This window comes from Lepisosteus oculatus, chromosome 10 (assembly GCF_040954835.1).
Source record: "Lepisosteus oculatus isolate fLepOcu1 chromosome 10, fLepOcu1.hap2, whole genome shotgun sequence".
NCBI classification, from domain to species: domain Eukaryota; kingdom Metazoa; phylum Chordata; class Actinopteri; order Semionotiformes; family Lepisosteidae; genus Lepisosteus; species Lepisosteus oculatus.
This window is the reverse complement of record NC_090705.1, coordinates 28,350,696-28,364,472: the sequence shown is the minus strand read 5'-3', so window position 1 is coordinate 28,364,472 and position 13,777 is coordinate 28,350,696. Positions and strand designations below refer to the sequence as shown.

Here is a 13,777-nt window from a genome sequence, read left to right as displayed (position 1 = left end):
CCAACCAATGAGGTATTAATAAAAGTCTGCCAATGAATAAAAAATTATATGCAAAAGGCAATTTACATTTCATTGTACTAGTGGCCATGATTAGATAAGTAGACTGGCTATATATATATTTTTAAGAACAAATAAGTTATTTTATCTGAACCTTCTAATGTCACAGTGTGGGGGCTGCTGGTTGAAATCAATATCTCTTTTGTGGGAGATAGAAATCAAAGGCATGATTTGTCTGCCTGCTGGTGCACAGGTGTCGTATACAGTAACAATACATCATTTAGTCGTATAGTTTATAGTAATGTGCAACATCTGCTTTTCAGGTTTACATGCGTATTTCAATGATTTGCGTGTCCAGAACAAGAAAAACACTCAAACAAGCATTGTTTGTACTCTTTCATGTTTCCCTATCTTGTGCATAGAAAAAATAAGACTTGATTGATGTGGCAGGCGTAAATATATTGGAAGAGAGCTTTTTAAACATGCTCTTAAAAGAGATTTAAAAACCACCAGATCCTTTTTATTATTCTTGTCAGCAGCGATGGAACCACTATCAGTTAAAAACTGAGTAAAAACTATCAGTTAAACAATCTGAACCACTGGGGTGTACAGTATGTCACATGACATAGATTGAATGTCACATGCATCATATCAAGTGCTATAAACAATATTAACCTCTTCAAGTCACCTGTCTAAACTTCTGTGAAACTAAAAATGAGAGTGACTAAGTTATGCTATTTTTTTAAATAAGGACACTCAAGATTCCTTTCCCACTGTCAATTATTGTCAGTGGCAACTCATGCGCCTTGTAAAGCCCATGCCTGCAGTCCGCTTTGCTTTCATAACCAGGCCATATATATATATAATAATAATAATTAATAATTGCTTACACTTATATAGCGCTTTTCTGGACACTCCACTCAATGCGCTTTACAGGTAATGGGGTCTCCCCTCCACCACCACCAATGTGCAACATACACCTGGATGATGCGACAGCAGTCATAGTGCACCAGAAGCTCACCACACATCAGCTATCAGTGGGGAGGAGAGCAGAGTAATGTAGCCAATTCATAGAGGGGGATTATTAGGAGGCCATGATTGGTAAGGGCCAATGGGACATTTGGCCAGGACACCGGGGTTACACCCCTACTCTTTTCGAGTAATGCCCTAGGATTTTTAATGACCACAGAGAGTCAGGACCTCGGTTTTTTTACGTCTCATCTGAAAGACGGCGCTTGTTTACAGTATAGTGTCCGTGTCACTATATTGGGGCATTAGGACCCACATGGACCACAGGGTGAGTGCTGGCCCCACTAACACCTCTTCCAGCAGCAACCTTAGTTTTTTTATATATCAAAACTAGGAGCTTGAACTTTAGGGACAGGCTTCACATTGACCACAAAGTAAAAGGCTTAAATACTGACCTTTCAAGAAACGAGGAGAGATTGGTTCACATTTAGAAAAATGGGAATTAATGGCAAATCTCTGATATTTTACAGTTATAAGGCAAACCTTTAAGAGCCTTTAGGAGGGGGATTAGGAAGAGGTCAAGTGTGTACAGAGGGAACTAAAGCAGAAGTTAAGAGGGAGCAAGGACGCCTACAGGAGGAAGGTAGAGGACAAGCTGCAAAGGAATAGGGTGAGGGACGTATGGAGCAGAAAGAGAGAGATCACTGGCTTCAAACAGGCTGGGGGTGCAACGGATGGGAACCTGGAGACGGCCAATGAGTTGAACAAGTTTTTTAACAGGTTTGATTCAGGGCCCTCTGTGGCTCAACACCAATCCTCCCACAGCCACACACTCCCTAACCCTTCACAGCTGAAACAGCCCAACACCTCCTCCATCCCCCGACAATCATGGCCGCCTACAGCTACAACTCCCAACAGCTACTCACCCCCCTATCCCACACAGCTGCCACTCTCCAACACCTCCGTCATTAACACCTGCAGCACTGACAGCGCTATGAGCACCATCCCCCAGGCCAGGCTGACCATCACGGCTGACCAGGTGAAGAGGGAGCTGAAGAGGCTGCACCAGGGTAAGGCTACAGGACCAGATGACGTCTGTCACAGAGTCCTGAGGGCTTGTGCTGATCAGCTGAGTGGAGTACTCCAGCGACTGTTCAACATGAGCCTGCGCTTAGAGAATGTCCCTGTGCTCTGGAAGGCATCATGCCTGGTCCCGGTACCAAAGAAAGGGCGCCCCTCTGTCCATAATGACTGCCAGGAACCAATGCAATACATTTATTTTTATATTGTGCAAAGACTTTTTTGTGTACTGTTCTGTTCGTTGTGTGTTCTGGACTGTGAGTAACTCTTGGTAGTGCAATTCTTACTGTACTGATATGTATTGTATTACTATTATTGTATCATTCATTACACTGTTGTTGTGTTGTCTGTGTTAAGCTGCTGTTGCACTGCAATTTCCCTCACGGGATCAATAAAGTATCTATCTATCATCTTAATCTTGCCACTTCCTTCACTGGTCTTGCTAAGGATCATAGACAAATATTTCAATAATAAACAGGAGGGAACAGGATCCATTTTAACCATCTGAAAACATAAAACAAAAACAAAAAGCGTGAGAAAGGGACAAGACGACTTATACAAATTGATTATTTACTGTAAAACAAATATGACGTATAAAAATAAAATATTAAACTTTGAAGAAATTCATATTTCTATAGCCCTCAAATCCAGCAGGCCTACACAATTCCATTTTCCATGATTAATGTAGTCTGAGGTTTGGAGTAGAAAATAGGGATTCCAGAGATTGCAGAGTATACATTTTAATTTGTTAGTAAAGCAAAACAGCTCTTTCTTAAAATAATTTAAAATACAGCAACAGGTCTTGCCTAAGCCTTGAGATTAGAAGATCTCACTGGCATGTTTTACAAGTGTCTGATCTTCATATCCAGGTTATGGCTCCAGGTGTGTCTTACTGAGTCAGTAGTGGCAGTGAAGAAATAAGTACAGTTCCGAAGTAAAACAAACACCATGCTGGCTGTGGTTAGGAAAAAGTCAGAGTTCACATAAACACCATTGTCCAAACGTTGCAGGTTATTATTGTTTAAACTGTTATATGTCCCGCAGAGATAAAAGGAAAATTTGCAGTTTACTGCCTTATAGCTTTCTCATGTTTCTGACGAGCTTTCTCGTAAATTGCCTCTGCATAAAAATGATTCCTTATGACATAACTTACTATATTAAATTAGTTTCACAGAAAATAATTACAAATATTTGTCTTTCTGGAGGTGTTTTTGCATGTGATAAGATTAAAAGTTTTATTTCCCTGGTATCACAAATTTTTAAATGTTAAAACTGATGTATGAAGTAACTAATGTATGTTTTCTGCTATGTCTGTGTCCATTGTATAAGAGCCTCAAAAGCAATTGTTGTTTTGTTGCATGTTTAACATACTTGTTGCAACTAAATTCACTAAAGGTGCAAATGCAAAAAAATAAAATTGTAATTGAGGTGTCCTGGGAAGTGTCAGTACTGTTTTAAATTACCCTGACTAACTATGCGAATGATTAGCATATTATATACTGTAAGTAGTTCAAGCAGGTAGCTGCATCAGCATGCGTAGGCTGCAAAAGAACAAGTAAAGGTTTATTCCATGCTGAAAAGAGAAGAAAAGAAACAGTTTCGGCTGATGAGCCTTCTTCGGGTGAGAAAGAGGGGAAAGTCAGCAGCAAATAAAGCATGGAAGAACAAAAGCCAGAGTGGAGAGGAGGCAGGAGCAGCAGAGAAGCAAAGTGGGCACTCTGGGGGTTTGAATTTGAGAGAGGTGAAGAGAGGTGTGAAGTCAAAACCTGCAAATGAGTACAGAGGATTAAAAGAAAATAAATCTGTCATTGAGAGAAGTGGAAAGGTGTGATACTAGTTTAAGGATAATTTTAGTTTCAGATGTCTTTCTGCAATAGAAGTTGAGAAACCCCTCTTTGAGAATGCAGACAGAGAAATCAGTATGATCGTGGCCATTAGAGGTGAAATGAGAAACTATGGGTTTGAAGAGATCTTTGATCCTCGTAGCCCTGACATGTTCTCTTAAACAGTCTTCCAGTCTCCTTCCTGTTTTCCCAATGTAGATAGAATTTTCTGCAAGAGATGCAGTAACCAAGGTTGCTGGAGGTATGATGTCATCTGAGTGATCTGGAATTGTCCAGAAGGGCCTTGAATGAGTGTGGTATTGGATATATATTTATAGTGATGTGATGCAGCAAGTTCTGTTGCAGAAGAAAGTGCCTGGAGTGGTTGATGCTGAGGGCGGTCAAGGGAACTGTGAACAAGAAGGTTATGCAGATTAGGTTGTTTATAATATCAGATGATATGAGTTCAGAAAAAGGGGTACCAGTGGACAGATCGTCCTGTGAGATGGAGAAGTTGTCGTTAATGGTCATGAGGATAGAAAGGGTGTTAGGGTGATAGGGAAGCACCAATGGGATGCAGTTGTGAGGCTGGGAGTTCCTAATTTGTTTATCCAAGGGCTGTTTTTGGCTCAGGTAAGGGCCCTGTCAATGTTATATCGCCGACCACCTTATCTGCTTATCCTCTGTTGACGAAAAACAAATGCATTTTGAGGGCTAGGGTTTGGAAATCCAAGTCGTCGGAGTCTGAGGAACTGTGAGAAAGGGAGAGACTTTTTAGTATATGTGGGGTGAAATGAGCTGTACATGAGATAGCTATGTGAATTATTGATTACATTAACAATTTCAATTCTATACAAAGCTGCTCCCCTACTCCCCTTTCTGTCCATTTTCCAGTGATTCTGAAGAATTCCATTGTGTTGCCTTTGTCAATGCCTTTGAGGATTATGAATACCTGGATCAGGTCTGTCGTGGTCTTTTCTGTTTAAGAACATAATGACCTGCATTGAAATCAACAACATGCCTAAGGCAAGTTTTGTATTAATAGTATAAGCATAGAAGAGGTAGAAGTGTTTCAGCTATTAGACTCACTCAACCAAAGACTGATGGTATCTTGTCAAATGTACTCAAGAAAGCATGAGATGTTACTCAGAAGTCATTAGCACAGCTATTCCAATAGTTACTCAAGACGGGTGTAATACCCATGACCTGAAGAATTGCTAATCTAGTGCACATCCATAATAAGAATGAGAAACCTGAACCAAGTAATTATAGGCCAATAAACCTGACTTATGTTAGAACTACAGGATCAGCTATATGGAAATCAGATTTTAGAGAATAATCAGCATGAATTTAGAAAAGCTACAGTAGATTTTGCTTACTTTTTACAGTTATTTAAACAGGCAACAGCAATAATGTATACAGTACATGTAGAGTAAAGGATATGGTGTTTTTAGATTTTCAGAAGGCTCTGGTAAAAAATTAATTCACATTTTCAAAGTGATAGGCATTCAGGGAAGTATGAGTGCTTGGACTGAGGATTTGTTAATAACTAAATAAAACTCAGGCTTACTACTCGCCAGGAAATAAAAGACTGCTGCACTCTTGTGTTTACGGAAACGTGGCTTCACAACAACATACTGGACTCCGCCATTCAGCTGGATGATTTTTTAACTCTCCGATCGGATAGAACAGCTGCCTCTGGTAAACATAAAGGAAGAGGTCTGTGTATTCACGTCAACCAAGCATGGTGCAGAGATACTACAGAAATCGCGATCCACTGCTCACCCGACTTAGAATATTTAATGGTTAAATGCCGACCCTTCTACCTACCTAGGGAATTCACGTCGGCCATTATTACCGCTGTATACATACCTCCTAACGCTAATGCTAAGGAAGCAGTCAAAAAACTATCCAAAGCTATTAGTAAACAAGAATCAGCACACCCTGATGGTGTTTTTATTATTGCAGGCGATTTTAATCAGGGAAATCTGAAATCAGTCCTGCCTAGCTACAACCAACACGTTGACTGCCCCACCAGGGGAACAACACACTTGACCTTGTTTATACTAATGTGCCCGGTGCTTACAAAGCAGTACCTCACCCTCTTGGACAATCTGACCACATCTCCCTGTTCCTACTCCCAGCCTACAGACAACTTCTCAAACACACCAAAGCTCCAGTTATAACTGTAAAAACATGGACCAAAGAGGCAGAATCAATGCTTCAGGACTGTTTTGAGTGCACAGACTGGAGTGTGTTCAAAGATGCAGCCTCCCACGGTTCCATCCCACACCGATATTGACATGTATGCATCAGCAGTCACCAGCTACATCAGCAAATGTGCTGATGATGTGGTGAGCGTTAAAAAGATACGCAAACTCCCGAAGCAAACAACTTGGATGAACACTGAGATCCGCTCCCTGCTCAAAGCCCGTGATGCAGCCTTCAAATCTGGTAATGAGGAAGAACTGAGAGGGGCTAGGAAAAAATTAAGAGCTGGCATAAAATCTGCCAAGAAACAGTACAAATCCCAGATAGAACACCACTACAACACCAACGCTAACCCACGACGCATGTGGCAAGACATAAATACAATCACAAGCTACAAGAGCAAAACAAGCCCTGTAAGCGCTACTGACCCCTCTCTTCCAAACAAGCTTGACACCTTCTACGCACGCTTCGAAGCTCAAAACCCTGAACCAACCACCTGGACCACTGACTCCCCTGACACCCCATCCCCCACACTATCCAAGCTAGATGTGTGGAAATCACTAAGTAGAGTGAACACACATAAAGCTGCTGGACCTGATGGTATCCCTGGCCTGGTATCAGAACGTGTGCCTGGCAGATAGCTGATGTCTGTACTGACATCTTCAACCTGTCCTTGGCCCAGGCCACTGTACCTAGCTGCTTCAAGACGACCACCATTGTAGCAGTACCAAAAAAAATCAGCCCCCACATGCCTGAACGACTACCACCCTATTGCACTCACCCCCATCATAATGAAATGCTTTGAAAAACTACTTATTCCACACATTAAAGCCAGCATTCCAAAAACACTGGATCCTCTCCAGTTTGCCTATCGCACAAACCGCTCCACAAAGGATGCTATCTCCAAAGCTTTACACACCACACTAACCCAACTGTATAAAAGGAACACCTATACAAGAATGCTGTTCATTGACTTTAGCTCAGCATTTAACACCATCATACCCATAAAATTCTCTACCAAACTCAGGGCTCTAGGTTTAGATACAACCCTCTGCAGCTGGATCCTAGACTTCCTCATCAGCAGACCCCAGACTGTCAGGATTGGCAACCTCACCTCCAACACACTCACCCTTAACACTGGTGCCCCTCAAGGCTGTGTGCTTAGCCCACTGCTTTACTCCCTGACTGTACTGCTAAGTTCAGCACAAACACCATCATCAAGTATGCTGACGATACCACAGTCGTGGGCCTGATCACTGACAATGATGAGACTGCCTACAGGGAGGAGATAAAACAACTTGCAGACTGGTGCTGACCCAACAACCAATGTGTCAACATCAGCAAAACCAAAGAACTGATTGTTGACTTCAGAAGACAAGGAAAAGTTCACTCCCCCATCTACATAGAAGGGTCTGCGGTGGAGATGGTGAATAACTTCAAATTCCTAGGTGTTCACATCTCTAAGGACCTTACATAGACACTGAACACCTCCAGTCTCATCAAGAAGGCACAACAGAGGCTGTACTTCCTGAGAAGACTGAAGAAAATACACTTACATCCACAGATCCTCACCAACTTCTACAGATGTACGGTGGAGAGCATACTGACCAGCTGCATCACAGTCTGGTACGGCAACTGCACCGCATCTGACCATAAGGCACTATAGCAGGTCGTCAAAACTGCCCAAAACATCATCGGCAGTGCCTTACCATCCATCCAGGAAATATACAACACCAGGAGTCTGAAAAAAGCCACCAAAATTATGTCTGACCCCACTCATAACTTGTTTGTTCCCCTACCATCTGGCAGAAGGTTCCGGTCACTCCAGTCGCACACAACTAGACTCCAAAATAGCTTCTTACCCAGAGCTGTCAAGTTGGTGTTGCCCTCACTCCCTCCCACCATATTATGATCTCTCCCAACGTCTTCCTGCATCCACAATGACTGTACTCCTACACCACCACACACACATGTAAGCCAAAATTGTACTGTCCCCTCGATAGCCCAGTAAAACTGTACCAGTCGTAATATTTAATATTTATTCATTAACCATACTATTTTTGCACTGTTCCAAGAATTACCTTGCACTGTTTTTGTCCTGTTATATTTTCTCTGTTTGTGGAATTTTGCACAGTTTTGATTACTTGATTACATGTTATTTATCTAATGTTATTACGTTACTGTTATTGCTATTGTGTTACTATTGTCTTATCTTCTGTCCTATTTACAGTATATACTGCACCTGAGTGACTAATGAGAAACACTTTTCATTATACTATGCACCTGTGTAAGTTTAATGACAATAAAGTTGAATTGAATATAAATCAGAGTACAGTAAAGGAGTGAATGGTCAAATTGGGGTGATCTTATCAGTGGAATACCACTAGGATCTATACTAGGGCCACTGCAAACTAGTGAAGTTCGTAGATTATATATTAAAGGGATTTGCAAACACTGTAGAAACAGGAACTGGTGTTAAAAAATATTTGGATGAAATTCAAAACACATACCTAAAGCATGTGTTGTTCCAATATAGATAAGTGCTGGAATTTGCATTTATGTAGAAAAACAGAAACCATGAATACTATGTAAATGTACAACAATACACACACGATTAAGATTTTAGTTATTTTAAAATAATATTTGGCAGACAGCCAGTTGTACAGTATTTGTATAGCCTTTAAGGAACATATCACTATTACATCACTTTTAAAACGAAGGTCTGAAATTGCCCACTCAAAGGGCATAGTACCATCTTGGAGGTGCTGGAGGTCTGAAATTTCAAACATTTGGCAAGACACAGAACATTATGCAACAACAGCACTCTTTATGATTTTAGTGTTTTACATTAGATACATCTTGCATGTTTCCTATTTTCCCCACAGAAACAATGTAACATGCTTTGGAAATTTTCCATTATAAAATGGCTGTTATATACATAAAAAGACCTTTTTAGGTAACAAACAAGTATGACACAACAAAAACGTCTTTCATATTCAAACTACAATGTGATGTCATTAAATTTAAAAACATTGAAATATTCAAAAATGTTTTCCTAATAGCCAATACCCAACTTGTTTTTACAGATGCTATATCACAAAAGGTAAGCTTTCAAATATTTTCTCTTTTTCTACAACTCATCATGCTTGTATGTAAATTCTCTAGCAGATATGTATCCATCACTATCTTCATCTTCCTTCTTGAAAATATCTTCAACCATCACTTCATGTTGGGTGTCATTGGGGGAATAGCCATGCCTTTCAAATTCTTTCTTCAAATACTCTTTGACCTGGAAAGATCGAGCAGCACAACTACATTACCAAACATTTGTTACTTAGCATTACGCACAATATAAAAGATGCAAATTCTAAGTTATATGTTCTAGAAATGGCAATTTCTACAAGTTTTATATTACATACCTACTGAAGCTGGAATCAAAAACTGTTTTAAGACCCTCCAGCAAAGACTCCTATACCCACTTGGTAGAAAAAATATACTGCCATGCTCTTGTGAAACCCCCACTTGGACATCTGTTAATCATTTCATATAACGAAAAACCTACAATGCCTGAAAGGAGCATTAACACTACATGGAGGAGCAGCACATCACTCAGCGATGTCACTGCTAGCCTGCTAGTGCCAAGAAAGCTGAAGGAGTCAACACTAAGCCATTTGTGTGACACTACTTACAGAACTCCAGTTGCATTTGGCTCATGTCATTAGTGACTGATGTGGCATAGAACATCTTCTTATTATAAACCTCTTTAATCTGTCTTTATAGAGAGTAGTGGCGGAGCGGTGGCTCTTTGGCTAATGATCTGTGCCTGTGGCTGAAAGGTTGCCAGTTCAAATCCTGCAGCCGGTAGAGGAATCCTACTCCTTTGGGCTCCTGAGCAAGGCCCTTAACCCCAGCTGCTCTCTCCCTGTCTGTGTGTCATGGAGAGCAAGCTAGGGTATGCGAAAAGATAAATTCCTAATGCAAGAAATTGTATACGGTCATAAAGTGATCTTATGTCTCTCTTATAGTGTTACATCAAACATTCAATGACTTCAGGCTAAGGAGTGTTCTCTTAATCTTGTTCACAGTCCTCAGTGCTGTGTTTTACTTGTGAATCATAACATTTTATTTGCTTGGTTGGAAACTGAACTTATCAATTTAGGATTGACCTCATTTTATTTAGATCTTATCTCTTTGAGAGAAGGCATGTTATCACTATAAAAAGGCATAGATCTTTTACTAGGTTAGTGCCCTAGTCTCCTGTGACTCACTTTACTGAAATTTGACTTTACATAAACCTCCCACAGGTCCCATAATGAAATGTTAAAATCACAGAAGCTTTACATTACATAAAGTAGTTACATTAGACTAGGTAATTCTCTCTCCCCAATGATTCATTTATTATTTACTATACATTTATAAGTGTTGGCTATATTTGGTATTTAATTATTTTGATTAAAGGGTTTAATTATTTCAGTAATAAAAATGAAAGACCACAATTAAACAACCTTTCAAAGATACCAAGGTGCATTATATACACACCTCCAACTTAGAGAGCTTCCAATCATCATTAAGGTCCATTTCCTGGAATGATTCATGAGACCTGGGTCCATTTCTGATCTCCATTAATTCAATATCAAATATCAGTGTACTCTCAGGAGGTATTTTTCCTAGAAAAAAAGGCAAGAGGAAACAGATTTTATGTGATGTTGAAGCTTGTTGAATCACAGTTTATAGAAGAAACAAAACTTAGTGTCTTAATGTTTTCTATTTTATAAATAATAGAAATACTTTTTACATAACTGTTAAGCATATTCTATAGAAGAAGTTAGTATTCAAATAACTAAAATATAATACTACGTACTACACAAGCATAGCTTTTCAGATATTTTTCATTGCCTTTAAAAAGTATTAATTTAGAAGAAAAAGAGACAAGTGGGCTCTGCTGCTGGTTTTACTTTAAATTGCAGTAAGCTAAAGCAAAATAAAAAGCTTTTAACATTCTCCTTTCAGAAGGACAACCAACGCAATCATGCACAAAGAAAGTCCAAGTTTCAAAAAGCAAAGATTTAGTGCCATCTAGAGTTTAAATGCCACTTATTTTTCTAGGCTTACCAATGTGGAGAAAGGTACTACACAGAATGCATTTGGCAGCATGCATATCTTGACTCAGCATGCTGTTACTAAATACTGTAGCTAGGTGCCTAAAGGTGAGTAACAAAAAGTTGTTAGTAACATCAGGGTTAACTCAATCAACTTAAAAATGACACACTAAAAAGAAGCTGTGGGTACAGATTAAAATGTTTGAAACAGACAATTTCAGACATTTTAAAATTGAAAATAAATTGAAACAGCAAACACCATTTAGTCTTTTCAACTACCCCCCCATTTTATGTCTAAATAATAAAAACTAAATTTCCAATGTATTTTATCCTATGCTGGCACCTATAGGTTTTGCCGCCTGCATTTCTTAAAATGTCTGTATCGTTCAATAGGTTTATTAAAATTTTATTATTTTATTAAGACAATGAAGTTAAAAATCATATAACCATCAGATTCTAACGTGAAATCTGGCAGCCTGGAAGTGATCAGGTGAAGCACATTATCATAGATCGCTCAGGTGTTAGCTGCGTCAGCATGCGTAGGCTGCAAACGCCTACGCACACCTGAAGAAGGCTCCACGGACGAAAGATTGTGTTTTCTTTCTTCTGTTTTCAACATCGAATAAACCTATTACTTTTCATTATCATAGACGCCTACTATGAAAACAGTTACATACACCATGTACAGTGCCTATAGAAAGTCTCCAGTTCTGTAAAGAGGAATGGGCAAACACTGTGAAATCAAGGTGTTTCTATCTGAAAAGAAGAAAAGAAACACAATGTTTGTTGTGTTACTTTTCTTTACTTTTCTGAATGGAATAAACTTTTACTTGCTCCTTTGCAGCCTACGCATTCTGTTGCAGCTACCTACTTGCAAATCTAGTTATGCTACATTGGTACGGACCTATCCAAAGAAAATTATATCTATAATTCAAGCAAAAGGTACTCCTACCAAGTACCCAGAGGTGTGTACATGTATCCAACTCTGTTTTCTAGTTTTCATTTGTAATTACTTTTCAGAATATTTAAACATTTTCTTCACTTGCAGGTTGTGTTACAATGTGTTAAGGTTAAATAAATTTTGATTAATATATTTTAATATCAGGTTAAGCCACAAAATGTGTTATTTTGGAAAGGGTTTGTTGACTTTCTATAGGCACTAAAGAAGTTTTAGAAATAGTGGTCAAGCAGAACTACTGTAGTTATTTTGATTTTTTAAGTAAAGCACCTTCAAAAGTATTCAACCTCTTTCAGTTGTGTACCATTTCTAAGTGAATATTTTAATCAAAACCTGAATGTCCAAACTGAACATTTGTACTTGTGAAAGACGTTAAATGCCAGCAAAAACTGCAAACTACCTTTTCCCTCTTTTCCATAGGCAAGGGCTGGTGGCACAGTCAGTTTCCTTTTCTCTCCTGTACACATGCCTTGCAGGCCTTTATCCCAGCCTTTGATAACTTCCTTTATTCCAAGAGTAAACCAAACAGGATGTTTATCGCCAAGTGTGCGGCTGAGAAAACAAAACTTTGTTAAATGTTTCTGAACTAATGTTGCCATTCTGCAAATGGCAACATGGCTATTTGCAAAATGACAAAATTAAACATATTTAATTTCATGTAGATGTAAGGTAAAAGTAGAGATGGCTGCCCTGTACTGTACAAACCAGATAAAGTTACGATAAAACTGTGGCAAAGGACTAAATACAAAATGGAACGACTAGCTCACATAGTTTAGCCTTATAAAAAGCAGGTGAATTACACTAACCCCAAAAGAACAGAGAAAAGTGGACAGTCATAAGGTTTAGAGGAAATCAGTTTAAAAAGTCATCGATAAAAGGAATTCAGTAAGAGTCCCTGACTCTTTATATGCATTGTGTAAACTTTACCTTGAAAAACTAAACTTGGAAGATCAATTTGTTTGAAGTTTTAACTGACCCGTTTTTCTATCCAGGATTTAGATCTTTCCTAAATTGTAATACACACACGCTGATAAAGTGACTTTCTTGGGGTGTTTTTTAAACTGATCGCAAAACTAACACGTCAACAGAAGTTAAAACAAATATTCCATAATACAGTGTTCAAATTTATATGCACAATTACCCCTGCCCTTTGTAATTTTCCCCAAAGTATTCACCTGGAGTGGAACATTGTCCCGTTGCTCTCCAAAAACCCTTCGTAATGTATCAGCAGCATGTCCCCAAATTTTGTCTTTCGGTGACAGATAAAAGGCTTGTGAAGAACCTCTATTTTCACCTCTGGTTCCGGCAACTTCGCCCCGCTTACGTACAATAATAAAGACGAACATAACCAATTAAAAGTTGCTAACAACATTTCAAAATGAAATCCTATACAAGACCACACTAATACTGGGTTAATACTGAGGGATAAACTATCTATACAACACTAAACACGTGGAACAACTAAGCTGCTCATATGCAACCACACAGACGTATACGTGGCAAACACAATTCTTTTTTTCTATAAACATCAACACACTCAACACCTTCCCCCACTGATGATTGGTGAGATCTGGTAAAAGAGCACTGCCTCTCCTTGTACTTTCGAGTCTTATTGGAAGCACCCTCTCCAGCCTTTTTCT

General features: G+C 39.2%; 1 protein-coding gene across 1 annotated transcript; it reads right to left on the bottom strand.

Annotated features, from left to right (window-relative positions):
• Positions 1–8,694: 8,694 nt before the first annotated feature.
• Positions 8,695–13,659, bottom strand: fkbp14 (FKBP prolyl isomerase 14). Its single transcript, XM_006635757.3, has 4 exons — positions 13,313–13,659; positions 12,538–12,689; positions 10,620–10,747; positions 8,695–9,369 (listed from the first exon to the last, which is right to left on the bottom strand). Exons 1-4 carry the CDS (start codon positions 13,507–13,509, stop codon positions 9,211–9,213), a joined length of 636 nt encoding a protein of 211 aa, XP_006635820.1. The 5' UTR covers positions 13,510–13,659; the 3' UTR covers positions 8,695–9,210.
• Positions 13,660–13,777: the final 118 nt, after the last annotated feature.

Excerpts from the sequence above, each read along its gene's own strand:
- fkbp14 (XM_006635757.3), bottom strand. The coding sequence starts at position 13,509 with ATGTTGTTAGCAACTTTTAATTGGTTATGTTCGTCTTTATTATTGTAC. Across the intron at positions 12,690-13,312 it reads GGGACAATGTTCCACTCCAG|CCGCACACTTGGCGATAAAC; the intron begins GTGAATACTTTG and ends TTGTTTTCTCAG. Across the intron at positions 10,748-12,537 it reads CTATGGAAAAGAGGGAAAAG|GAAAAATACCTCCTGAGAGT; the intron begins GTAGTTTGCAGT and ends CTTTTTTTCTAG.